Here is a 26,743-nt window from a genome sequence, read left to right as displayed (position 1 = left end):
TTTGATAGCTCGCCCAATAGAACAACAAAAAGCTATCATATTTGATCTTCAAGATAAGCAGAAATTTATTAGAATTTCTCAGGCTGGAAACATTTCATATTACCAGGTAGTTAAATTTGACCGTGGGCTGCAAATCGTTAAGTTATCAAAGTCCTTTCTTTCTTGTCTTCTATGAGTGACTGAAAAGGTGGGTTAGGATTAGGAATATTGACTTTAGACAGTTGGGTCTCACTTTGACTTTCCAAGTATCACATAACACAATATAATATTTTAGTAAATGTGTAATCCACTTGCTCACTTGTCTGGGAGCCTGTGGTCATTGTGTGAATAACACAGTTTACCTGCTAGGTTGAACCCTTCCAGGGTTTTCTCTTAGAGTAATCTTACAGATTTGAAAGCTTGGGTCTTTTATCTCGAGGTAGTGGCACTTTTAAAAACTACTGATGTATACTTTATAAATTACAAATAGTCCAGTCACCACAATAATGTATGAAATGTCATTGCCATCCATCTCCCTGCTTCCCACACCTCCCTCACAGCAGATACATTCATCTTCCTAAAACGTGGCACTTCATTTTTTATCTATTCAGTTTACTCACTGGTTTTTCTTCCTCTGGAAGAATGAGAGCAGAAACCTGATCTGCTTAGTTAATTGCTGTGCTCTCAACACATAATAGATACTCAGTAAATGATCAACGATTGAATGAGTGGGTACAGATATTTATCTATGGTTCTGGGGAAAAATACGAGGTGAAGCAATAAAATCCCTTCACTTCTTAGGAAGCCAATATTATTGAATATCCAGTTTAATAGAATTTATTGTATCCAGATCAGTAAAGCACTTTCAACTGTATAGGAAGACTGCTGATGTATAAATAATCATTTATTATAAATAATCATTTTATAAATAGTCACTTATAAATACTCATTTTATGAATGATCATTATAAATAATAATTCTTTTTACAAATAATCATTTTATTCAAATAAGGGTCTCTATATGATATGTTCATTTTCATTGGCTAACGCTCATCTATATCGTTATGCACACAGTATTTTCAGTATTAGAAAAGAATGCTACTTTCTAGAGCTCTTTAAGGCTCTTATTTTTTCTGATAAGATTTCAGTTAGAGTTTATTCTATGTCATAGTCATCCAAGTGTTGGTTTATTTAATAAGAATGATTGCTATCTGTGTGTTTTTCTTCGCCTAGATATGGTATTGGACAACATGATCGCCTCGGGCCAGCTGGATGAATCCATAAGAGAGAATGTCAGAGAAGCCCTTCTGAAGAGACATCACCATCAGAACGAGAAAAGATTCACTAGTCGGATTCCCCTTGTTCGATCTTTTGCAGACATAGGCAAGAAACATTCTGACCCTCACTTGCTTGAAAGGAATGGTGAGATAAGTTGTGGCGTCCAGTTTTTTCTAACGCTTCTGCTCTAACAGCATTTCCAGTGTGTTACAATTAGTATTTGGGGAAAGAAAGGTATTTTTTTTTAGATAATTACATAGGTCCTTTTATCTTTTTTAATTATTTAAAAAAAATGATACTCGTGCATTTAAAGATTTCATTTCTAAAATGTCTTTCTTTACAACATGACAGAATTATTTGTAGAAATTATGTAGATGAAAAAATTAAGCGTTTACTCTGTTAAAATGAGACAGTTAGGTATTGGCGATATTTGAACACTTCACTCTACCTAACCCCAAATTACTCGCCTTTTTGCTTTTTTGTTTCCGTTCAGGAATTTTTGTGTAATTGATAAAAGAACCATAAATTAGTATCTGTAAGTTTAGTTTAATCTTTTAAAAATTCTCAATCTTGTGTTTGGACCTTTAATATCTTTATTAGATTTTTCTTAGCGACTTTTTTTCTCTCCTGAGTGTATTTTATTTGCCAGATATAAACAAGTATTTTGGGGTTGGTTTGCTGATTTCACTGCTTGTTATTTATCTAATTTGTGTGACAGGTTTTTATGTTTGTTCCTATTTTATGCCAGGGGTGCCCCGGTTAATGTCATCAAGCCATTGAGAATGGCACAGCCCCACGCACGGCAGCTCTCTGCTCACTCACGGTCTGGCCGTGGGTCCGGCGGGACGCAGGGAGACCGTTTTTGTAGCTGTTTACCTCTCTCCCTGTCTTAAGGCTGGCCACACTGTCACTGGGGTTCTATTTGAATCTCAAAGATAGCTCTGACGACAGTGACTCTGAAAAATCCAGGGGCAAAGGACTGGATTGGTTCTGAGGCTCCCTGTTGCTTCTAGGGGCCCCCATTCCCCAAGGCTTAGGAGAATCACAGTGAACAGGAATGGAGGCTGGGCCGCAAGGCCTCTGCTCAGCTTTTCTGTGTCTAAAATCACAGTGTGGCTTGTAAATGTTCTTCACGCGAACGGTCAGAGGTGACAGGATTTAACATACTTGAAGTTGGCGGTAGTCACCTTTTGCACCTTTTGTGTCTGATACTTAAGTCTGTTTTCTTCTGCGCATTTGACCATGGCAGCTCTTTTCAATCTGTCTAAAATTGTGCCCTTGTATATTTAAGAAACCTTAAGAGTAAAAGAAATCTCTTATGGATCTAAATTCAGTTTAAAAGCAAATCATCTATGTCACATTTTACATCTTTTTTTCATCTTTCCATGTATTGTGTATGCTCTACTTTGGTGAAATGGATTCGTTTACCCAGAGACTGTGTGAAATCTTTATTCCCCATGTGCAGTACTTCCGGATTATTCTCCAGCTGTCATTTGGTTCCTTTAAATCATAGGACGATGGCTGTGTCCTTTCACTTGCCGTTTTCGCATGGACATTCTGTTATTTTTGATTATTCTTATTGTGAGGTAGCAATTTTTTAGTGGTGGTTTATGGATTAAAGGTTAATCTTTATTTGTAGTATTTCTGGGATCTCTTGAGCACGGCACTTTGATTACTTAGAGACGCAGATCATAATGAAATTGGTACATTTCTCAGGCTTTTGCTAAGAAAACAATGTTATTCCATTAAGCTACTCTTCGTTGGAATAACCAGGTGTTGGACGTATAGTCCACACGACCTTTTGAAATTCTCTAAACTTGCTTCCTTGTTGCTGCTGTTGGTAAGAAATACTTTATTCTTAGCTAGTTAAATTAAAGGTGTCTATATTTGTTTTAATTTGTCTGCTATATTAGAAATGGAAGCGTATTTTAGGACATTTATTAATATTGTTGGATACTGAGCTCAAGAATACATATCCTTTAAGATTGACATTATTATGCTCCTCTTTTGAAAAAAATTTCCTGTAACTCGTCTTATGTTTTGAAATTTTACTTGAGAGTGCTGTCAGAAGGCGTTGCCCTGTTATTAACGTTATAAAGATTTGCTCTCAATCTTAAGTTAGGAATTATTAGATACCATTAACGTGGCCTTTTCTTGTGAGAGAATCTGTAGCGCTTCAGTGTAGAAAAGATGCACTGTGTATAAGCTGTCAGTGCCGGTAAGTTCTGTGTGGGCTTCTCTTTCTTGGATTATTTTTGTGTCCTTATTTGCTCTGTCCTTTATTTAAGCAGCGTCTTTTCTTTGATACTGTTCTTGATTTTAAATCCACACTGTTAGGCGTTCTCATGACTAACAGAATATTGTCCCCGCCACCGACTGTCATTAACATTGCTTTTTATTTTTTGTTTGGATTTTTGGGTTTACCTCCGGGGAACTCATTACAGTATAAGCAGTTTTTAATGACCTCCTAATATTTAAAAACCTGTGTGCTGTACTAACCCTGACAGCATGGATCTGAAATTCTGGACCTTTTCCACAGCTTGCAGTTGACAGTGTGAGTTGCCGTTTCTGTGTCTCATTTGCCTCCCGCAGTGAATTTCACCCTTTCCCATTTGTCTGTTTTATCTCAGGGGAAGGCCTCTCAGCCTCCCGCCACTCTTTGCGAACAGGTCTGTCCGCCTCCAGCCTCTCCCTGCGAGGAGACTCGCCTTTGTCTCTTCTTCTCAGTCATCTTCTTCCTCCTTCGCGAGCTGGAAGCCCCGCGGGCTCGAGGTGCGCGAGCCCCGTACCCACCCCTCAGAGCAGCCCTCCGTCCAGCCCCAGCGCCAGCCGCCTGGACTCCAGGAGCTGCCAGCACAGTCAGCTGCAGGGCCCAGCGCTGCTGGTGTCCCCTGCCGCTGCCGGGGTCCCCACCGTAGTCATCCACCCGCCCGAGGAAGACTTAGAAGCACTGAGAGGCCAGGAGCAGAAGGATGAGGAAAATGCTGACATGACTTCAGGCAACTATTCCAGATCCTCCCCGTGTGGTGCTTTCTGCCTTTGGGTCACTTGCACTCGGAATGCCCGTCAGCACAGAGCTTTGGCAGCATACGTAGAGAATGCTTTTAATTTATCGTGACTTCTGCATGGGTTTTTTTGTTTGTTTGTTTGTTTTTTCTTGATGGTATATTATAGAGAAAGATAGCATTATGAAAAATGTTAAGTTTTAAAAAGACTACAAAGAAGACTACCCGTCACTTAAGCCCTTTCAAAAATTGCCACTGAGATTTTACAGGTCACCGTGTTTGAGTGGTTCCGAAAAACGTCGACGTTTTTATAAGTAACCTTTTAATTGGCCATGATTTTAAAAATGGTGGCTTTTCTCGTGCAGTTCCTTCACAAGGCGAACGAACGCGCTGGACGTACATCATAGAGGGGATGCGCCTCTCGTCTGCTCGTCGGCGCTTTTGTCCAAAGAGTGCAGTTATGTTCTGACCTTCCTAACGGAAGTTGGATTGAGTGTTCGTTTTCTCATCTGGTCTCCAAGAAGTTTGAGGCTCTCTAGTGACTGCCTGGGGTCACCGTCATTTTAAGAGTAGTACCATGTTTTGGAATAGGCTTTAGTTGGCCTTTGTTTCATGCCAATCTTTAATCCAGATCCACCTTGAAATTTTCAGGACTAGAGTTCCTGTAGTTGTGGCTAGGGTATATTTTGTACGTGACTTAGAAAAATTATTTCTTAGAGGTTTGTAACTCATTTAAGGATTACTGTTTATGATGATAACTTTGGTTCTTCCTGTTATTAATAATATGTACATTTATACGTATGCATCTTTCTATTCAGTTCATATAAAGAGACTGTTTTACTGACAGCTTTTTAGGTAGCTTTTTTTTTAAGTGACTTTTAACGACAGCTAGGCATCAGTGTGACATAGGAATGCTAAGTAGTGGCTTTAATCACATTAGTATTGTCACATTTCTGTATGACACTGATTGTATACCACACTTCAGTAGTAGCTCATCGTTACGAGATTAGCCAATTTCGTGTGTATAAAGTTTTGTGCAAGTTAGGTGGATAGACCCATTTTTCAGAAACAGACTCAGAGACGTTAAGTAGCTTCCCCTGGATTTTCCAGCTACTAAGGGACAGCCCAGGTTCTCTGGCTAAAAATCCTCTTGTTCCTACCACTGTATGACCTTCTCTTTATTAGCTTTATCCAGACATACCAAATACATTTAATCAAAGTTCACTGTAGTTGCCAAGAAAGATGATACTTTTAGAAGTAAAAAATTTTGTGGTTCAATCATTGTAACATTAATTGTAACAGTACTAATAGTAACCATTGATTCATAGTTTGTTATACACACAGTGATAGTACTTTTCAAATATTGTATTTCTGATTTGTCTAACAGTTTGATGAACGCATGTTATTGTTTGTAAAATGAAGACAATTAAGACTTAGAGGTGTTAAGGTCATATCATAAAGGACCCAGGCAAGGAATTGAACTCGGATCTGCCTATGACACAATCTATAGTATAGAATTTCATTTTAAATTTTAATAATTCGTGGAAAAGATATAGAATAATAATAAGGTAACTGAACAAAAAAGGAGAAAAAAATACCTAGAAAAATAACTTCTCAGAAATAATGAACACTTTTATTTTAATTAAAAAGGACCAGCAAGATTTACTATTTTTTTCTTGAGCAAAAATGACTTTAAAGTTACATCCTTGCATTTGTGTTTAACTGGATCTGTCAGTAATACTGACCATTTCTTGTTTCAGCAGCTTTTGTGTTATTAATAATAAGGACTCTAAATTTTATACAGGAAGGAAGGGACATACAGCTCCCACAATGGTTCATTAGGTCATGTTATTAAGAGGCTAAAAAGAGCAATTAACTGAAAACTGAGGAACACAATTAAAATTTTTCCCCCTCTGCCATAAGTATGCCATGAGATTTATCAGCCTTTCTGAAGAAAAGAAATTAGGGCCTAGGAAAGAGGGGGAATTTCCAGGGACAAGAGATCTCATAATTACTGTTTAAGAAGATGTCTGTAGAAGGAATGTAATTAAAATAACAGAGGTAGCCGTCTGTTGGCCTCTGCTTAATTACCTTTGGTACTTAAAGCTCCTGGAAACTCGAGTTGAGTTTTCTTGAAGTCTGATGTAGAAGATAGCCTAGCATCATTTTTGAGAGACTGATGTCAGAGATTTTTGTGTCATGGGGTCATGATGTGTGAACAGCTGTGTTTAAAAAAAAGTGGTATTTCCCATTAGCTGTTTTTTGGAGAATAATTATGTAAAAGAAGTAACTCATTTTTAGCATTTGTATCTGTCTTCTGACTCGGTGTCTCTCGCCCTTGGCACTGTTGGCATTTTGGGCTGGACACTTCTGTGCAGTGGGGGGCTGTCCTGTGCCCTCTACTAGGGAAGTTTAGGGACAAAGGTCACAGAAGAGGCTAAAACAGTGAAAGGTGGGTTGTTTTAGGAAATAGTTTTTATTTCAGGATTGTTTCATACTTTCAGAGAATGAGCACATGGCTGAGTAAGTTGGGTCTGCTTTTTATTCTGAGCTTTTTGGGTCACAGTGACATCCTAGGGGGGATGTGTGGCAGCCTCCCCACCCCCAGCTGCCAGTACACTCCCCAGCATGACAACCCAAAGATGCCGACACTGCTAGGTGTTTCTTGGGGGTGGGGGGAGAATCTTCCCCAGATGAGAACCACAGCTCCGACTACTTCCCAACTTTTAATGACAGAAAATCCCACTATCTTTGATTTCTCTTTCTCTAGGTGCATTTGCAACTTTGAGGGAAAAATAGGTGGGCAACACAACAGATTTACCAGCGTATGATTTTTTTAAATCCCAGCGTTGATTTTATAAAACACACTCATACGTGCTTTTTCTGTTTCTTAATGCAAAGAAATAAAGTCCGTATGAGTTATGTGTGCTGATGGGAGTTTTAATTTGGGGGAATTTACTCACGTAATTCTGAGCACTAGGGATTTACTGTTGGAGCAGGAAGCCTTCCTTTACCTTTTGAGGAAGTAGCTTTAACTTAGCTGAGATCAGGACATACTGCATAGAGAAGACAATGGTGGAAAAGTCTAGGGTGTGCCTGGCATGCCAGCTGTAGCAGGTTCAAGGTGACCAGGTAAGCCGGCTCTGTCAGTGTTGAATCGCCCATCGCCTCTCTCCCCGTTCCTCCTGTGTCCTGCCTTCGCCCCAGAGCCTTCTGCTCATCCCACTCTTCTCCCAGAGATCTGGTGGCTGGGACTTTTGGGTCACAGTGACATCCTAGTGAGGGAGTTTAACAGAGAACTGGGTGTCCCAAAGGTGGTCTTTTTTCACGTTTAAGCAGTAAACTCAAATGCCTGAGTTTCAGTTATAAGTTAGTGTGTGTTGTTTTCTGTTAAAATGGAAACTCCATTGGATGTGTTGAGTATATCAGATGTGCTTAAAATTTTGGAAGTTAATTACCAGTATTAGCTTTAAAGTTTATAGGATCTAACAAATAGAGTTTACCTGAATTTCTGTGGGTCACTAGATTGTCATGAGCAACAGAGTTAAAACTGAAAGTGAAGTCTGTTGTAATTGTCAAGTGCCTTTTCTCCTGTGATGCTCCGTGTTTTGGGTAATAGTAATCTGCATTCTTGAACTAGAGAATCTTAGGTGTTTTGATAAAAATAGGTACATTTAATGGTAGAAATCTGGGTTATGTCCTTTAACCTTTTTGAGATCTGGACTTTTTGCAAAATACATAGTAGTGGTAACAACTGGTCATATGTTACAGGGTGTTTTTAGGTTATTTTCTTGTTGTAAAATGTTGCTGCTGAATGTTGCGTGAAATGAGTCTACGTGTGCTTGAACATGTATCTACTGTTTGTCATCCAAACAAGCTAATTTAATAGAACATATATCTGTCATTTCTAATCCAAACAGGCTAATTTTATAAGTTTGTCTGAGTCTTAGAGGCTGAGTGAGTTACTTACAGTCACATGGCTACAAAGTGGCAGAGTGCCTGTTTTAACGTAGATCTGGTGCTTATAAAATCCTTACTCTGTATTTCTATTGTAAAAAGAGTGGAAAAAAAAAGAGTGCTATTTTATTTTAACGTTTCTTAAGACTAGTGACAACAGGCAGCACATAAGTGGTACCCAAGAGAAATGAAAAGAAGATTTTGTTGAGAAATGAAAAATTTTGAGGAAACGGTTAAGATTATGGAAGATACCAGTAAAATTAGTGTACATCTAGTTGGTGTGACTCTTAAATTTGCTGAGTTACCTTTGGGGTTTAACAGAAAATTTCTGCTGTTACTGCTCTGCGTGTGCTAAGTGTAATTAGGCACCGTTAAGCCCTGCAGTTCTTATGTATGTTAGATGCACTGAGAGTGGACTCCCTGAGTATTTACAGCGGTGATCAGACCCAGGTCTTCTACCTTCTGTGGTTGCTCACCTGTTCACTTTTTTTCTTTTTGCAAAAGGCCACCGTTTTTGTAAATGCCGATTGTATTATTTTCAACGTTAAAGTGCAGAGCTTCGTTGCTGCTTAAAATGTTACTCTGCTCCTGCTGGAATGGTACTAACACTTGGCACTTTTTTTTTTTTTTTTAACCTAACACATTTGCTTGTAATAAACCATCACTTTCAGGATGTGAGCAGATTCAGGTTACGGAGCGAATTTTCTCCTTACTAGTTTGGAATTTGTTCGTTCTTAAATGCAGGTCTTTTGGCGTCTCCGCAGTCTGCCCCTGGGAACTTGGACAATAGTAAAAGTGGAGAAATGAAAGGTAATGGAAGTGGAGGAAGCAGAGAAAATAGTACTGTTGACTTCAGCAAGGTAATTCTGTTATTAACTCTGAAGTTTCAGAATCACGCTCGCAATGTGGCTTTATTAACATTCATTGTAATAATTTTTTGATAGATGGTGCTTACATATCTGCACGTGATGCTTGTAATATGTTAATTTGAGAGAAAAAATTGTGAGAAAGGCAACACTCTCATCGCACTTGGATGATGTTATGTCTTACTAGTTGTAGAAATTCTGACAAAAGAATATGTGAATAACACGGTATTCTCATCTGTACCTACCCGTAGATATGGTGAAGCTTCAGTACCTTTTGAATTACAGTCATTTGTTCTGGAGCTGTCACCACTAGAAAGATGAATTCTGGGAATGATGTTACAGCAGTAATGATTCAGCCTTTTCTTGGCTGTAATGTGATCCCAGAATTACTGTCTTTTGGTGTCAGTACTTTCCGGAATGTCGCTGGGAACGATCGGTGCTTCCCCGTGGGTAGGTAAAGATAAAGGCATGGCTTTAAAAATAACTCACCTGTCTCAACTATGGCTTTTAACTTTGGTCAATGAGTAATTTAGATGAAATAGAAAAAGGAAACTTATTTCAAAAGAACAGGGGGAAAAACTGTAAGTTCAAATTACAGTTGAGTTTAAAGCATACGTCATGAGGACTGCTTCTGTATAATTGATTTCTGTGGCCGTTGTAATTTTTTGGTGATATTTGCTGTAGGATTCAATGTCAGACTTCTAACTACATGTGATGATTTCAAATAAGATTCATTTTCCTTAAGCCTTTAACTGATTTCTATGTGGCCATTGTAACTTTTTGATGGTTATTTGCTATCGGATACAATGTCAGACTTTGAACTAAGTGTGATGATCTCAAGTAAGATTTACTTTTCTTAAACCTTTATTTTATGATGCAAAATCTGTAAATCACATTTTGCAGAAAGGGACTTTAAATGATGATGTGCATTACGGCTTTGCTGAGTGAGCTTCATGCTCTGAAATGATAAAAGCCTTGCATGTGGGACACCGACTGTATTGAAAGGCTGTTGTGTTTTTAATTCTTCTGTTCTCAGTCGATCATAGTTGTGCTGGCGCTTCAGCGATTTCAGATGCTACATGTAAAGTGTTCAGTAACTAAATTGCAATTTATTCTTGTCAAATGAATCAGTCAATATGATTTACATTGTAGATCTCCTCTAGACATGGCAGGTGCCGTTTATTTCTGTTCCTCTGTCACAGTTTTACTTTTTTTCACTTGGTCTGTCCCTGTGTACACGTCCTTACCTCCTGTTGGGCAGGAGTCTGCCTCCTGGCACTGTAGTTGTGGCACACTGGGTGTGGGACTCAAGAGGCCCGCTGTAAGTGCTGGTTTTACTTTAATAGATAGCCCTGTAAGTGGTCGTTTAGTGACTTGTGTGAACCCGCGTATAAATGAAGAAGTTCCCATGTTATGATTTGGTTCATAACCTTTTCTTTGTAATTATACACAGGCCCACTAAATTTGATCCTCCAGTATCATATATCTATACCAATAATGACTTTATTTTAGTTTTAAATAAAAATACAATTTTTTTCCCACTTAATGAAAATACTGGGGGATGCCCAGAGTTCTTAAAAAAAAGGACTTACAAAAATACATAAAACCTAAAGGAACTAATTCATTTCTAAGGTTAAACGATGGATAATGATTAAATGAAATTTTTAGCGCTGTGTATAATTTCATGGACCATTGTTAGTTTGTGAACTCTCTTTTTGTCTTTAATAGTTTTTACTCAGTAGTGCTATGTACACTGAAAATGTTCTCTAGTTTGTATGTTCGGTAATTTAGATCTCTGAAGTAGCAAAGATTATTACAATAAAACAGTTGGGAGTATTGTTTGATAGATGTGCTCTGCTTGCTTTTTTGGTATTTGTCTGCTTCATTCTTCATATCTATGAGAATTCTGGCATTTCTACATCCCTTAGATCACCAGTTTTGATTAGCAAATAGTAGTCTTAAAAGCATCTTTTCTTTCCTATTTCCCTCTAGCCTTTTAAAAACCGTGCGTACTTTATTTTTAATTATTATTTATTTGTTAATAGGTTGACATGAATTTCATGAGAAAAATTCCTTCGGGAGCCGAGGCCTCCAATGTTCTGGTGGGAGAGGTGGACTTTTTGGAAAGACCTATAATTGCGTTTGTGAGGCTGGCTCCCGCCGTGCTCCTCTCAGGGCTGACCGAGGTCCCTGTCCCCACCAGGTAACGCTCTCCCGGCGTGTCTGAACTCTAAGCCATTTTGTTCACTGGAGGAACATGTTGCTTTATGTAATGAAGGCTCATTTTAATTGTCAATGTTGTCATTTCACCAATGCTTTGACTATTAGAGCTTTTCTTTCTGGAACTGAGAACAAAACCAAAACAAAACCCACAGAAAAGCATCTTTTAAAAAATACATTGTGTTCATATTTTTGTAAGAAGTTCAGAATCTTGGGAGCTTTGTTTTTAAAAACAGTTCATTATTGTAGACATACTGTGCTCTGTGCAGGTGCTGAAGTCAGAGAGAGCAGGTGGAATCCTTGCTCTGCTACTTTTTGTGGAACAGTCAAGCCAGACTTAAATTTCTTAAGCTTTACCTGTTAAGGTGAGGGTAACAGTACCTCACAAGTTTGATTAAATGTAATAATGTGTCCAAATTAGGTAAAATGCTTTATTCTGATCTGATCAGATCTTCTGTTTAATATACATTCTAAGTAAAAATGAAAAGTGGGGGGTAATCATACCTTTAAGGAGAATTAGCAAGTTGTGTTATAAAGGGTAATCCGATTGTTAGCCACTGATTATATAAACTTAATTACAAATGAGAATAATTTAAGAAGTTTTCGTATTAGTTTTATAATAGTAAGTACCAAGGATTAATTGCAGCTTGATTGAAATGTATGTGCCAGTTTTAAATAAGCTTTACTGGGTGTATTACTGGTATAGTATTGAGATGAATGAGAAACATAATTCCATAGACTGACCTTTCAGTTCTCATAAAGCAGGAAGATGAGTACTTCCACTCTGAATACATGTGAATATTAATATTTTATTAGTGTTGATAAGGATATAACTGAATAGGAAGTTAAATAATTGTTATTTAATCACTATCGAGTAAATAAATATTTATTTTTAATAAATAAATTAAAAATCAAATAGTAAGACGTTTGATGTTAAATCTGGAGTTAGGAATGCAACTGCTTTTTCCTTGTAAAGGGATTAGTCCCTTACTCACCGCATTGATGTCCTTATCCATGCTGCAGTTTGAGGGACCATGGATTTCTTGTGCGTGCTCTTAGCTACTTTATTAGGCGAAAGCGAGTACTCAGATGAGACTGGTATTCACTTTACTTACTAGTTTACTTTTTTCCATCACTACAGAGCAGAAAAAATTGTTTATTCAAAATTCAGAAGGGTATAGAAAGTGGGAACTTTAATGTAAAATGTTCAATTCTTTACTTACTGTTTTACTCTGCAGAGAATGGAAAGTAGTACCTTGGTAGAAAGTTAATTTTGAATGCCTGTCTTAGTTTTGTGATCTGCTTCGGTCTGAATCCTTTTTTCATCCGTTGGTGTGTGAGGATGGAACCGAGGTCTGAGTGTTGTTTCCGTGTTTCTGCTTGCATGCTTTCTTTCTGATTCCTAGATTTATGTGTGTATGTTGTTTGTTTTTAAATCTGTGTGTTTTAATGTTTCCTTAGGTTTTTGTTTCTGTTACTGGGTCCAGCAGGCAAGGCGCCCCAGTACCATGAAATTGGAAGATCAATAGCCACCCTCATGACGGATGAGGTAACTCACATGCCCTGTGATGCGGACACTGGTTGTGATGCGTAAAATACATGCTAAATGGTAGTTTTCCTTTCACGCTGAAGCTCAACGAACTCTCCCTGTTTGTCTTTACTGTTTTATCTCGAATTCAGTCTTCAACTCTTTGCCTTCGGTAAGGCCTTTAAGCCCTTTCTGTCGGGGCTCACTGGATACTGTTTGGTCTTCTTCTCCGCCCGCTGCTCCCCATTTGAAATTACTGACCACCTTGAAATATGGAAATTTTCTCCATCCTGGATTTCGGGATGTTGGAGCTTTCAGTTTTCCTCAGGACTGTGTCCTTTCCCCTTTTTCTCTGTAACCGCTCTCCTCCTTTTGCGGACTTTCCCTTTGAGCATGGCCTACGCTGGTCAGGACTTCTTCCTCTGGGAGAGTTTGCAGTCAGGGGCTCGTGAGGCATCCCTCCTTTCTGTCCTAAGGTGCCTGAAACCCCCACACCCGAACCAGCCTCCTCCCTGTTCTGTCTCGGCCACCAGACCCTGGATTTTACCTCTTCTGTGTGTGCTGCGTTTACCCTGCCCTCTCCTTTCCGCCTCCAGTGCCGCATCTCAGGCTTGGAGTCTCTGACCTCTTTGGTGATTGTAGTGGATAATATGGGTCTTTCTCTTACGGTGTTTTCCTCTGTACCGTCAATAATATTAAGATTTGAGTAAATAACTTCCTTCTCCATATGTGTCAATGACACCCTGTTGTATGTTTGTTTAAATGTAAACTTTGTACTGTTGTCTCAGGAGACCCGCCCAGTCCAGCTCTGTGAAATCTGTGTGCCTCTGCACATCACCCCTCCTCCCCCCCGTTTGCTCCGTCCACACCGGCTTCCTGTCTGACCCTCAGATGTGTTATACTCATTGCTGCCTCTGGGTGTTGGCAGCTGCTGTTCCTTCTGCTGAATGCTCTTCCCCCACCCCACCCCACCCCACTCCCTCATGTCAGGAGACAGCACTGCCTCCCCTAACAGACCTTCCATGGCTGCCTTTTCTTCCCATCAGCTTCCCTTCCTTTAGCTCTTTATTTATACTGGAGCATGTATTCTGACCTGCAGTCACATTTTTATGTAGTTACATGTTTCAGTGTCCTTCCGCCAAAGCTCTGGAGTGTAAGACCTTGCCCCGTCTGCGTCCACTGTACTGTCCACAGTGTTCAGACCCAGGCCTGGCACATAGTAGGCACCCAGGAACTGTCAATGATCAAACGCAGTAATTATTTAAGTAAAATTATTTGCATCCCCATGATCACTCCTTTAGAGTAAATGACATTAAACTGTCATAAAAGTGGACTGACATACCACGGTGTTATTTTATTCTGTAGCGACTTTGAGTATTTCCTATGTCGAGTTTTCTCTTTTTAAAAATTGCCATGTCTTAACAAATCACTAGTTTCGTTTCTTGTTGGATTGTTAGTTTTTTAAAAAATTTGTATTATTGTTATTTTTTTTTATTTTGGGGGGAGGTAATTAGGTTTATTTGTTTATTTATTCTTAGAGGAGGTGCTGGGAATTGAACCCAGGACCTCGTGCATGCTAAGCATGCGCTCTACCGCTTGAGCTATCCCCTCGCCTCCCCCGACCCTGGACTGTTAGTGTTAATTCATCTGGCAGTACTAATAGTGGGCTGTTTCTCGTAGTTGTTACCCAGGGTGGGTGGAGACCTCTGGGATAAGAGTTTAGGTGATGGTCTTTATTGTGGACTTACTTATATTTATATTGAAAGTGGGTTATTGTGTAGAGAATGTTTTCTCAACTTTAAAATCCTTTGGCTCAATATGTTTATTTTTTCTTTAGATTTTTCATGATGTAGCTTATAAAGCAAAAGACAGAAATGACCTCCTGTCTGGAATTGATGAATTTTTAGATCAAGTAACCGTCCTGCCTCCGGGGGAGTGGGACCCTTCCATACGCATAGAGCCGCCGAAAAGCGTTCCTTCTCAGGTAAGGATCCACACGTACGCCTTTGAGTTACCTTTTCTTTTTTTTTTAAATTTCTCAGATAGTTTATGCCTTTTCAGAACTCTAAACCACATAAAGAAGCACACTCAGAAGTTGTGTTCCCACCTGGTCCCCTTGGCCTTCTCAGCCCTGGGCCCCCCTCCTGTGGTCGCCATCTGTTACTGGTGTTCTCTGTACCCTTCCTTCCAGTTTTTATTTGGCACTTGTTTTCTCCTCTTTCCAGCCAGAAGTCAACATCCCACATGTACCGTTCTGCACCTTGCTTTTTTCTCATACAACAATTCTTCCTGGGGATCTGATCATGAGAAATCATAGAAATATTCCTCCTCCTTTTTCTCACGATCTGTTGTCGTGTTCCATTATGGATGCACCACAGTTCATCCTATTCCTGGGCATGGTTTGTTTTCGGTCTTCTGCTATTACAAGCCTTACAGTATCCGTGTGCCATCTGAGGCTTGTACAGATGTGTCTGTGAGATGGAGTCCCAGAAAGTCTCACTGCCTCACATGGGCACTTCTTTATAATTTTAGCAGACAACAAACACCAGAATCTCCTCTTACCGGGTGGAACTGTTCGGGACTCATTTTGGTGATGAATGACAGTGTCCGTTTCCCTACATCCTCGCTGGCACAGGGTGTCATCATTCTGATATTTGTCAGTCTGATAGGTACCATTATCGTGCTGTAGCAGGTATTTTAATATGGTTTTAGTTTGCATTTCTCTCAATAGCGAAGTTGAATATCTCTGAATATTTTTTATTCATTGCCCTCTACCATCTTTTGGTCTCACACTTAAATTTCTTAAGATTTAAATCATTCGTTATCCTTTTGAGTTTATCATGATGTATTATGTAGAGATTGCAAACAGTTTATCTTTTTTCTAAATGACTGGTTTCCTCATTTATAGAAAAGTTAAGCATTTCTCTGCTAGATTGGTCATGTGGCCTTTATTATTTACCAAATTTCCGTATGTGTTCAGGTCTGTTTCTGGAATTTCTTTTCCATTGGTCTGTCTATTCGTGGACCAATTTCACGCTTTATTTTCTGAGGCTTTTTGGTGTATTTTAATACCTGGCAGGTCTACATTCATTCTTGACCCCTCTCTTTACTCTTGTCTTCCTGAATTGTCTTGGACACCTTTGCATATTTATTTTTTATATAAGCCATAAAATCAGCTTTCTCTTTACAGAAATAAAATTTGATTTAAAAAAAGATTGTGATGGCAATTATATTTCTAAATGAACTGAGGGAAAATTGACATCTTTATAATATTAGGTCTATTTAAGAACATGAAATGTCTTTCCCCAGTTGTTTTCCTATTTCAAGTCAGTTTTTGTGTCCTTAAGGAATATGATAAAGTTCTCCTTACAGGCTTCTTGGTGAGTGTATTCATAAATATTTTATCTTTGTTTCTATGCTACGTGAGGTCTTTGTTCCGTGATACTGTCTGTTTGTTGCTTTTATGTATATGAGGGCTGTTTGTTACCATGTATTTCTTTTTTATCTTGCTCCCTTCCTTAATTCTTTTATTGTATGTAGTACTTTTTCAGTCATATAATCTGCAATAAGGTAATTTTATTCCTTTTCTAATTCTTAAATCTCTAGCATGTTTTCTGTTGTCAAATTGTATCGACTAAAATCTCTAATAGTTTTAAGTAATAGTTGACTTTAAAGGGCATTTCTTCATTTTTTCCTAATTGTAGTCAGTGTCCCTCGTGTTTCTCCCATTAAGTTCTGGCTCTGGTGCCAAAATACACATGTTATCGTGTTAAAAAAGTACCCTAATTTCTGCTTATTGAAATTTTTAATATAAGTGAATGTTGAATTTTGTTGAAGGGCTTTTTAGCATCTCTGGAGATGATCATATGAATATTATTTATCAATTATTATGGTAAACACATTAATAGGCTCTTTAATTTGAAAACATTGTTGGAATAAACCCAGCGTGGGCTTTTAACTGCCCGTAGTGTATGTCTGATGTTTTATTTAAATTGTTTGCGTCTCTGTTTGTAGTTAGATTGGTCTATAGATGTTCGTGCAGTTTTCACATTTTTGGTATCATCATTATATTTGTTTCATAAAAAGAAACTTTTTTTTCTATGTTCTTCAGACTTTAAGTGGCTTGGAATAATTCAGTTCTAAACGTTCGGAAGACTTCCTCTGTAAAATTGTCTGAGCTTGCCTCTTGTTGGGTAGACCTCAACAACTTGCTTATTTCTTTGGTGGAAATTGGTTTGTGTAAGCTTTCTCTTTTTTCTGGAATCAGTTTTGGGAAATTATATTTTCCTAGAAGGTTACCTATTTTCCTATTTTCTGGTGTCATTTTTGGGAAATCATTTTTTTTTAATATACTGCCCATTTCATCAGGATTTTTCATTTATTTGCATAGGGTTGTACTATGGTCTCTCTCTGTATGTGTCTATTTCTTATGTATGTAAAACTTGGAAAGTTGCCCCCTTGTCATATCTTTTTGTTGAGTGTTAGTAGTGGTTTATTATAGAATTTTTTTCAGTTCTCCTTTTTCAAAAAGTACATGGTGTTTTGTAACTCAAGTTCTGCTTTTAGTTGTTTTATTTTATTCCTTTCACTTTCCTTCAGGAAAGATTTTTGTTTTCACATTTCCTGAATTAAATGCTTAAATTAATTAATTTTATTCTTTTGCTTCTCTTAAGATAACTACTTAATTTTCTTGAGTGATGCTTTTGCTGTATCCCATAGATTGTGATATATAGTATTTTTCAGTATATTTGTTTTCTAGAAATTCTGTAACTTAAATGTTTTCTCTTTCCCTTTTGAGCTAAGATGTTTTAATTTTGACATTTTCAGCTGGTAATCTTAGGATTATGGATAAGTTGTGCTGTTCTATAAATACTGAGTATGTAAACTAGGTAGTTCAAGTCTGTATTGAGCTAGAGCCCTTGCCTCGCGGCACCTCGTGGGATGAACACTACCCTCACCCCCTCCTCTCACGCCCCCTCCCTCCCCCTTTCTCTGTCTCCTTTCTGTCCCCCGACTCTCGCGCCTGCGCACGCGCACTCTGACATACGCGTGCACGCGCGCGCACACACACAGTTTTTTTGTTTTTTTTGCTCAGCGACCTCTGACATTTGGAGGTAACAAAAGCTCACTCAGGTGAGGGGGAGAAGATGCTTTGTCATGAGAATAGTACTCTTGAATTTGGAATAAAATTTAATGGGAAATTGACTTTTACGAAAATGTGTTTAACAGCCCTTGCGCTATTTATATCTGAAGGGAAGTATTTTAATAAAAGAGAAATGGCCTTTACTTTTTTCCTAGTAAAATATATTTCTCAGTAGTGAACATGAGTAAGATTTTAAAAATTCTAGATGCTTTTTTGGATATTTATGTTCATGTTGGTGAGTGGTAATTTGAAATGATGTATGTGAATGTTTTATGGGATATTTGATGTTAGAATATAAAGTGGAAAAAAGCCAATCGTAAGTTTAAAATATTAACAGAGACAGACACTGGATTCTGTTTCAAAGTACAGTTTCTTTAAAGTGGAAGTTTATATTAGGAAGCATTTATTTATAGGAGTACCGGTTAGATATATAATCAATAGATCTCATGTTCCCTCTAATTGAATATGCTCTCAGCTTTCTCAAAGCAGAATTCTGAAAATGTGGTTTTTTTTTGTGAAATGAAGGAAAAGAGAAAGATTCCTGTATTTCCCAATGGATCTGCACCCAGCTCGGGTGAGACCCCTAAGGAGGCCGCCCACCACGCTGGGCCTGAGCTACAGAGGACTGGACGGTGGGTACACTTGCTGATACAGTGTGGGTTTCTTTCGGGGGCTGGGGTTGATTTAATGGAGAAGGCAAAACCATTATTTTTCTTTGCAATTATTTGGAAACTAATTTTGTACAAAAAATGTGCATTATTGTAGAGGTATATGATGTTAAGGAAAATTAATATGCACTTTAAAATAGCTTACTAGAATATTTTGGGTTCTGTAAACCAGGATTTAATTTAAAATGAAAATATTACGCAACATATGTTAAGAATAATTTAATTGTCTGTACAGAAGCTTCTTGAGGAAAATGTGATGTCCTATTGCAATTCTCATATGAAGTTAGAGAATTATGGGAACAGAGAGGAATTACAACCCATGTGTTGTTGTGTGCGTGCTTAGATGTGAAGCTCTTAAATGAGCATTATATCATGAGGTCATGTAAAACTCGACAGATAAGCAGAATTAAACCTTAGTAAGAATCTCTGGAAACCTAGTTAGAGAAATTGTTGCAGAAGTTAATTTTTAGAATAAAGAATAGAAATATAGCCAGGTGCAAATATTGTCTTAAGATATTTTGTAGAAGTAGAAAATGTTGTGGTATAGCCGATAGTGAAGAACAAAGCATGTGGATATACTGATCCTGTTTTGTCCCCTGGTGGTCCCTACAGAACTAAAAGATCTTGAATCTTAAATATTTATTTAAAAAGCGGGACACGTTATACAGGATACCTCAATTCATTGACTAATATATTACTCTCTGTGTATGACAGAGAGTAAGACTCTGCCCCCAGGGGAAACGATGCTCATTTAATTTGAGCTCATCTTTTAAAGACTTCAAACTCAGATAAGATTAGTCACTGGCAAGTAGCAGACCAGGCCCCCACTGCTCTCAGGGTAACCCAAGAACCTCAGATAAATTATTGATTTGATGATGTAGTTTCATTATCTAGACTATCATTGGCACCTGTTTTTTATTGCAAATTGGCACTTTGTTTTTGTTTTTTTTTAATGGCGGTGCTGGAGATTGAACCTAGGACCTTGTGCATGCTGAGCAGGCGCTCTGCCACTGAGCTGTATTCATCCTCTGGCACCCTTTTTTTTTTTAAATAGCCTTTTTAATCTCCTGTATTATTTATAGGATAACTTCTTCCAGTCGTCAATGTATATTTATGCTTTATTTCAGTATTAACTTTGTAAAAAGCTAGAATGGCAAAGCTTGAGACATCTAAAAAACATTGGAAAGCACAAGATTAATTTTTTGGTGCATTTTTTTCAGTAGGGATTTGAATAATTATATATTTTATGAGTCACAAAATCTTTCTGAATTACTGATTTGTCACTGGTATTCATGGAGTACCTGCTCTTTCCCAGGCAGTGTTCTAGACGCTGGAGATAACGGTAGTGAGCGATGGAAAGTCCCTGCCCCTCACAGAGCCTGTCTTTCAGTGCAATGCTTTCAAGTTAGATGTATCCGAAAGTTTGATTTAAAAAACCCTGTAATGATAAGGCTTTGATGTGCAAATACAGATTTCAAATTTATTAATTAAAACCTCTTAGTTTTATTAAAATGCACACCAATTTGACTGATGCAGTAAATTACATACGCGAAATAGGTTTTAGTCTTGGACCAGAAATATTTATGTGCCTGAAATACTAATTTTAAAACCAATTAAAATTAGTTAATTCACTGCTGAGTGTGCCTAAGCATAGCATACTAGATTCATATAAGAGGGCATTTGAGGACTTATGGTTTATATTATAATTGTATTCCTGGTATTTCTGACCGTTGTCTTTAAGATTTATAATGTAGATAATAATTGATAGAATTGTTTGCGTACATTTTCGTGAACGGGCTGTTAAGTTTTGTTTATTTTGATTGTACATTTCCTTGCACATTTGTGTTTGAAATTACATTTACTCATATAAAATCATTTGCCTGCAGTTTTTTCAGTATATAGTCCGTAAGATACAGATGTTTGTGTTTCTTTTAACTTAATGAGATTTACCTTTCCACTACGAGTGGATTAGATTAAATGAGTGTATCTTCTATAATTTATACCATTATTTACATAGAATATTAATTTTTGTTGGCAAAACACTAGACACCAGCGGTTTTATGTAGCCCATAGTTTTAGTGTGAACCTGCCAGAATCCTCTAGTGTACAGTTTGACGAGTTTCATCTCACCTATTTAGGCTTTTTGGTGGTTTGATACTTGACATCAAAAGGAAAGCACCTTTTTTCTTGAGTGACTTCAAGGATGCATTAAGTCTGCAGTGCCTGGCCTCGATTCTTTTCCTATACTGTGCCTGTATGTCTCCTGTAATCACTTTTGGAGGGCTGCTTGGAGAAGCTACAGAAGGCAGAATAGTGAGTACAAAGATTGGTAGTGGCCAGGCGCTTAGCTCTTCAGAGGCAAGTGTCTGTGTGCATTTGTCTCGCTCTGCATTCTTTTATTCCAAGAATCCACCCCCAGCATGATTAACCTGTCCCAAAGCAGACTTCCCCCGAAGCTAATTGCTATGGGAAACATGGGGAAGCCATTTGAACAGGAGAAGATGCACAGTTGAGGTAAAAAAAAAAAAAAGAAAAAAGAAAAAAAAGAAAGAAAGAAAGAAAAAAAGTTTGCTATGGCTTGCTGGATGAATGGTTTTATAAATTGAGTAAAAACTTGTATTATCTTTGGGGGAGGGGGAGGACGGACCATGTGAACTGATTCTGGGTGGGTCATGGGAGGGAGAATGTATCAGTGGGACGACTTTGTACCCTTTCAGGTGTCATAGTATTGTCAGAGCCTTGTCATTGACATTAACTCAGCAGCCCTGGCAGGTCCACTGGGCTGGACTTTTGGAAGAGGGGAGCATAATTGTGGACAAATGGTGGATTTCTGAAGTGGTGTTTACCCTAATTGTGCTGTTACTAAATTTGTGTGAAAGTTGCGAAAGCGTTAATTGGAAGATACAACTGAAAACTGCATCTGTATTGTGATATGACTAAAATGAAATTTTAATGTTTATTTCTTCTTGGTGGTTCTGCATTAGGGCCCGGGGGAGGCGTAATCACCGAACAGAGTCTCCAGTGCTTTGTAAAATTTGGAGGCTTTTTTGTTGTTTTTTATACGCATTTTAGTGGCATTTAAATGAGATGATTTGTGATTCTCAAGTGTATTTTGTTTAATGATGTTTACTCTTTGTAGAAATTTTATTTTTATTGTTTAATGACATTGACTCTTTGTAGAGAATTTATTTCTGTTGTTTAATGATATTGACACTTAGTAGAAAATTTATTTTTCAAAACCAGCCAAACCTAGGTAGTAACCATTGTTCAAATAAAGTATTTCGTAAGCTGAACATGAGATAAACTGACATCTGAAATTTCCTTTCAACTTACTTTATTTTTGATTATTGACATTCTTTGCCTTAATCTGTCATCCTTGTATCGATGATACGTGCTTTTAGTAAGTTGCTTTAAGTCCTGTCCCTTGTTGTACCTGTGACTCTGCTGGTCCCTGAGGAGACTTGCCTTACCTGTTACCACCGTGTGAATACATCTTTCCTCTTGGGCTGTCACTCACTGCCCGTCTCATCCTGCTGGCTAATGCCACGTGCACCAGCAGAGCTTTACGTACTGGAGGAACATTAGACAAGGGCTAGACACGGGCTTGTCTCTTCCATCCTCATGGTCCTAACCTAAGAGGAAAAGGTGAGATAGTATACATGCAGTCACGGTGTCTGGGGCCACATATGAGTGAGAGAAAGGAAGAGCTGTAGGAGTTGAAATAATAGATGTAGAAAAATCAGAAGCATTGTGGAGGGAGGTGGTATGGAGGGGATGTGTTTATTTTCAGATGCTTTATTGGAACTTGAGCAGAAATGGCGGCGTTAGGTGCCACCTGTAGACTGGTAAGGAGGAAATACAAAGATTGGAAATGTTCCATGGACCAGTGAGGGTTGAAACTGAGAATAGAGGAGGTTTGAACAAGGGAGATAGTTCATCGGGAGAAAAGGAAAGGACAGAAGTGGAAAGTTGCCCCCATTCATGGAACAGAGGAAAGGTGAGAATGAGGAGGAAAATGGTCTAGCAGATTAGACCTGGGCGCAGGCAGAGGTCAGAAAGAGGAGTCAGGGTGATGTCATTTTGCAAAAAGCAGGACAGAAGTTTAGAGGAGCAAGGGGTACTCAGTGCCGAGCCCCTGATGGGTAAAGGTGGGTTAGGGAAGGCAGTGCAGTGCGGCTGTGGTTCCTTTGCGGAAAGACATGTTTCCGTTTGAGAATGAACATAGAAACAGTTTAAAAACTGGGGGAAAAATAGATCTGGGTAAAGGAACTAGTAAATGTGGCCATAAGGGGTTGGTGAAGTGGTCAAAGAAAGGTCTTCATCTGGCACTTTTCTGCTTTTTCAACACAGCACCAGGGAGGGAAACCACAATTGTGCGCCCTTCTCTCCGCCCTGCCTCGTTAACATTTCTCAACTTGCCATCTCCTTATTTTTCTTCTCAAGTTTTTGCATTCTCTTTTTAGTTGCCATTTAGACATTTTTGTCCCCTTTGATTGGAGCTCTGCCTAAATTCATTTCTAAATATCCATATGGTAAATGAACTAAGGATTTTATTAATAGCAGTGTCATCTAAGACAAACCGTTGTTTGTCAGTGGGCAAGAAAACAAATCTGTCTCATACAGTTTAATAAATATATTGTTAACAAGGACCTCTCTTTATTTTGCCAAAAGTCAGGTTTGGATGTGGGTTTGAGCCTCTATCTTGAGGGGGTGGTAATTAGGTTGATTTATTTCTTTACTTTTGGAGGAGGTACTGGGGATTGAACCTAGGACCCTGTGCATGCTAAGCATGCGCTCTACCACATGAGCTATACCCTTCTCCCAGGTTTGATCCTCTTTTAATACTAATAGGTCAGGATCTGCTTACTACACACAATTTTCATGTTGTAGTTTTGATTTTGGAAGAGGCTGTGTTTACCGATGATGAGAACTGCTCCCATTTACTGAGTGCGTTCCACGCGCCAGCCAGCGTGCTCGCTGGGAGTTTCCTGGAGCACCGCTTCCTTAGGTCCTCCTGGCTGTCGGCACCCCCACTGACCAGTGAGCGAAGCTGGCTGCACAAGTGTGAGATGCGGCCGAGGCTGAGCGCCCAGTGGGGACCAGTCTTCCACGGCAGCCCTGCTCGGGGCCTGCTGTCCGCTGCCTCCCGGTTCCAGGAGGGAGTTTCGCACAGGCTTCACTTCCTTGCCTTTGCTGGTCGGAGGCTCTTCCTGTCTTAGCCGTGCTTTCCCGGGGACCGCGATGTGTGCGAGCCGGCAAACCTTTCTTTCCTTTCCTTTCCGATCCCCTCCCCTCTCTGTCTTGTGGCGTATCCTGTAGGCCTTACCCACCACTGACCTAATCAGTTAGATTGTAATGTTGGTGAAACAAAATCAGTCTCCTAGCTTTGATGTAAGATTTCTCCGATTCTTTCATTTTGTCTCTTTCTTACCAAACTTAATAATATTTCCTCATTTATGGTTGCCATGAATTTTTTAACGAGATTTAAAAACATCTGTTTATCTATATTAAGCATTTCAGTTTTGATATTTATTGGTTAAGCCTTCAGATGAGATTAATTTCTTCAAAGTGTGGGGAAATTGCATTTTAGAAATCAATTTGAGAGCGATAGGATCTTGTGCTAGGTTTTTTTCTCATATGTATGTATTTGTTGAAGTCTAGTCAGTTTACAATGTTGCGTCCATTTCTGGTGCACAGCACAGTGCTTCAGTCATTCAGGCACATACGTATATTCGTTTTCATGTTCTCATTCACCACAAGTCACCTCAAGACACTGAACGTAGTTCCCTGTGCTATACAGTATGAACTTGTTTATCTATTTTATATATGTTAGTATCTGCAAATCTCAAACTCCCAGTTTCTCTCTTCCCACCCTCTTCCCCTCTTATGCTCCTTTTTAATTTTTCTGTTTGAAGGAATCTCTTTTGGTAGCACACCACATCGAGTATTTAATGTTTTTTATTTTCTTAAATGAACTATTTCAGACATGTAAAAAAATTCAAAATAACGTATGCCTCTTTGTACTCACCACAGGCTTAAGAAATAAAATGTATAAATCAGGTTGGAGCCTCTCTGTCCCTCTTTCACTTACCCCTCCCCCCTGCCTCCCACAGCACTGAATATTAAATCAGTGTTGACTGTAAAAGTTCACCTTTAAAATGACTAAACGAAAACAATTTTCCCTATGTATTTAAGTATATTTATCATTTTCCATATTTATAATTTAGATCTGAGACGCAAAGCTGTGTTTGCTTTATGTTTTTAACTACTTGATCAATGTTTTTATTTTCCAGATGTCTAATGTGTGTTACAGTGGGTTAGAGACGTGTTTATGATGCATTACTTTTATTCGTTTCTTTTTTCCTTAAACAGAGTGCAATAGAGTCTCTTTTTGGAGCATCGTTAACTGGGATTGCCTATTCGCTGTTTGCTGGGCAACCTCTAACAATATTGGGGAGCACAGGTCCTGTTTTAGTGTTTGAAAAAATTTTATTTAAGTTCTGCAGGTATGTAATGATCTACTTGTCACATGTGTTTACTTACGTGTATAGTTATACATTGTTGTTTATTAACTTTACTTAAAAGTGCATTATTTATTTAACAGCCGGAAAAGAGGATCTGATCAGTGTACACATTTTCAATATTTCTGGGCTGCTGTGTGGTCAGGCCCACTCTGGCCCTGCTGTCAGCCCTGCCCTAGCCACCTTGAGTGTAAAGTCAAAGGACCTGACTGCTGATAAGCTAATCACTTGAGGAGCAGTAAAAACCCCTTGTGTTATTAGCAAATTTCAACCCAGTAAGAAGGTGTTAATCTCAGTTGTTCCTTAGATGCTATGTTGGTCCCATGAGGGAAGTTCAGGAAGAGGTGCGAGTCAGGCAGCAGCCAGAAGGTCGTGTCGGTTTCCCCGGGGTTGGGGGCTGCTCGCAGTGTGGGACTCAGGGCAGCCACTGCAGCGAGGAGCCGCGGAGTCGGACGGGGCAGGGCCGTTCCTTCCGTGAGACAGATGCAGTTGAGAACTTTAGCCTGAAGCAGCCCGATGCTCCTAAATGTGTGAGTCCTCTAACTCCTCCCGTTGGGATCCCTTCTTTACCGAACACGCTGATTCTGACTCCAACCTGGCACAATACGCAGATGAACAGAGAATGCAGTGGCTCGAAGCGTTTTAGGCTCCATGGTGGTGATTTCCTGTTCGAGGTTGAACTGGAAAATGAAGTCACTGCCTGTGGTGATGCTAGTGGTGAAGGCACGGCCGGTGGGGCAGGTCACCATGTTGACATGGGGGCGTCTGGTTCCACTTGTTCCGTGGGCTGCTTATCTGTCATTTTCTGCTGATAACTGATTGCTGAAGTGAGGTCTTTGTTTTTGAACTATTTATTGCTTAGTAAATTTTTCACTGAAAATCTCTTACAGAAGTAAAATATAACCATGAAGTCTACTAACAGGAAGCTCGTTATGAAAATTTTAAGTACCAGCACCATTTGGCAGTGTATGCTGATCACGTCCACCTTTCTGTCTCTAAACAGAGATTATCACCTTTCCTATCTGTCCCTGAGAACCAGTATCGGTCTGTGGACTTCTTTTCTGTGCATCGTTTTGGTTGCGACAGATGCGAGCAGCCTTGTGTGTTACATCACCCGCTTCACAGAGGAGGCCTTCGCAGCCCTCATTTGCATCATATTCATCTACGAGGCTTTGGAGAAGCTCTTTCATTTAGGAGAAATATATGCATTTAATATGAACAACAATTTAGATGAACTGACCAGCTACTCGTAAGTGTTTCTGTCTTCCCTAACATTAAAGTGTGTTTTTCACGGAGATACCTGAGCAAAAGAAAATAGATTTGTTTTGCAGTGTGATGCCTGCCGTGTACCTGGCTCTGACTACCCAGCCAGCCACACAGAGGTTGACTTCTCTGTTACAGATGAGAGCTATCAGAGCACTCACTGGACATAAATCCAGTCGAATTCAGTCATTTTTATTCACCAGAACAAACTATTTAAGTACGCGTATTTTTGGTCTTACGTTTGAATTGGATTAGCCAATTGAAATTCAGTTGTTTGGCTGCTAACCACCATATATTTATATATTCCTCATGTTTT

General features: G+C 38.9%; 1 protein-coding gene across 3 annotated transcripts in view; it reads left to right on the top strand.

Moving 5' to 3' along the window:
* SLC4A7 (solute carrier family 4 member 7) overlaps positions 1–26,743 on the top strand; it is a 110,906-nt gene that overhangs the window by 56,262 nt on the left and 27,901 nt on the right. For 2 of the 3 annotated variants that reach the window (XM_072940892.1, XM_072940893.1), the window contains exons 6-14: positions 1,212–1,400; positions 8,963–9,078; positions 11,130–11,287; positions 12,766–12,853; positions 14,670–14,816; positions 18,501–18,607; positions 20,782–20,956; positions 25,016–25,149; positions 26,168–26,413. In XM_072940892.1, coding sequence (XP_072796993.1) covers positions 1,212–1,400; positions 8,963–9,078; positions 11,130–11,287; positions 12,766–12,853; positions 14,670–14,816; positions 18,501–18,607; positions 20,782–20,956; positions 25,016–25,149; positions 26,168–26,413 — 1,360 coding nt within the window. Of the gene's footprint in view, positions 1–1,211; positions 1,401–3,886; positions 4,256–8,962; positions 9,079–11,129; positions 11,288–12,765; positions 12,854–14,669; positions 14,817–18,500; positions 18,608–20,781; positions 20,957–25,015; positions 25,150–26,167; positions 26,414–26,743 lie in introns of all 3 variants that reach the window. The other variant, XM_072940894.1, reaches the window with a different exon arrangement.

The sequence above is a fragment of the Vicugna pacos genome, chromosome 17, assembly GCF_048564905.1.
Source record: "Vicugna pacos chromosome 17, VicPac4, whole genome shotgun sequence".
In the NCBI taxonomy this organism is placed as follows: domain Eukaryota; kingdom Metazoa; phylum Chordata; class Mammalia; order Artiodactyla; family Camelidae; genus Vicugna; species Vicugna pacos.
The sequence above is the reverse complement of the archived record's forward strand: the minus strand, read 5'-3'. Positions and strand labels throughout refer to the sequence as shown.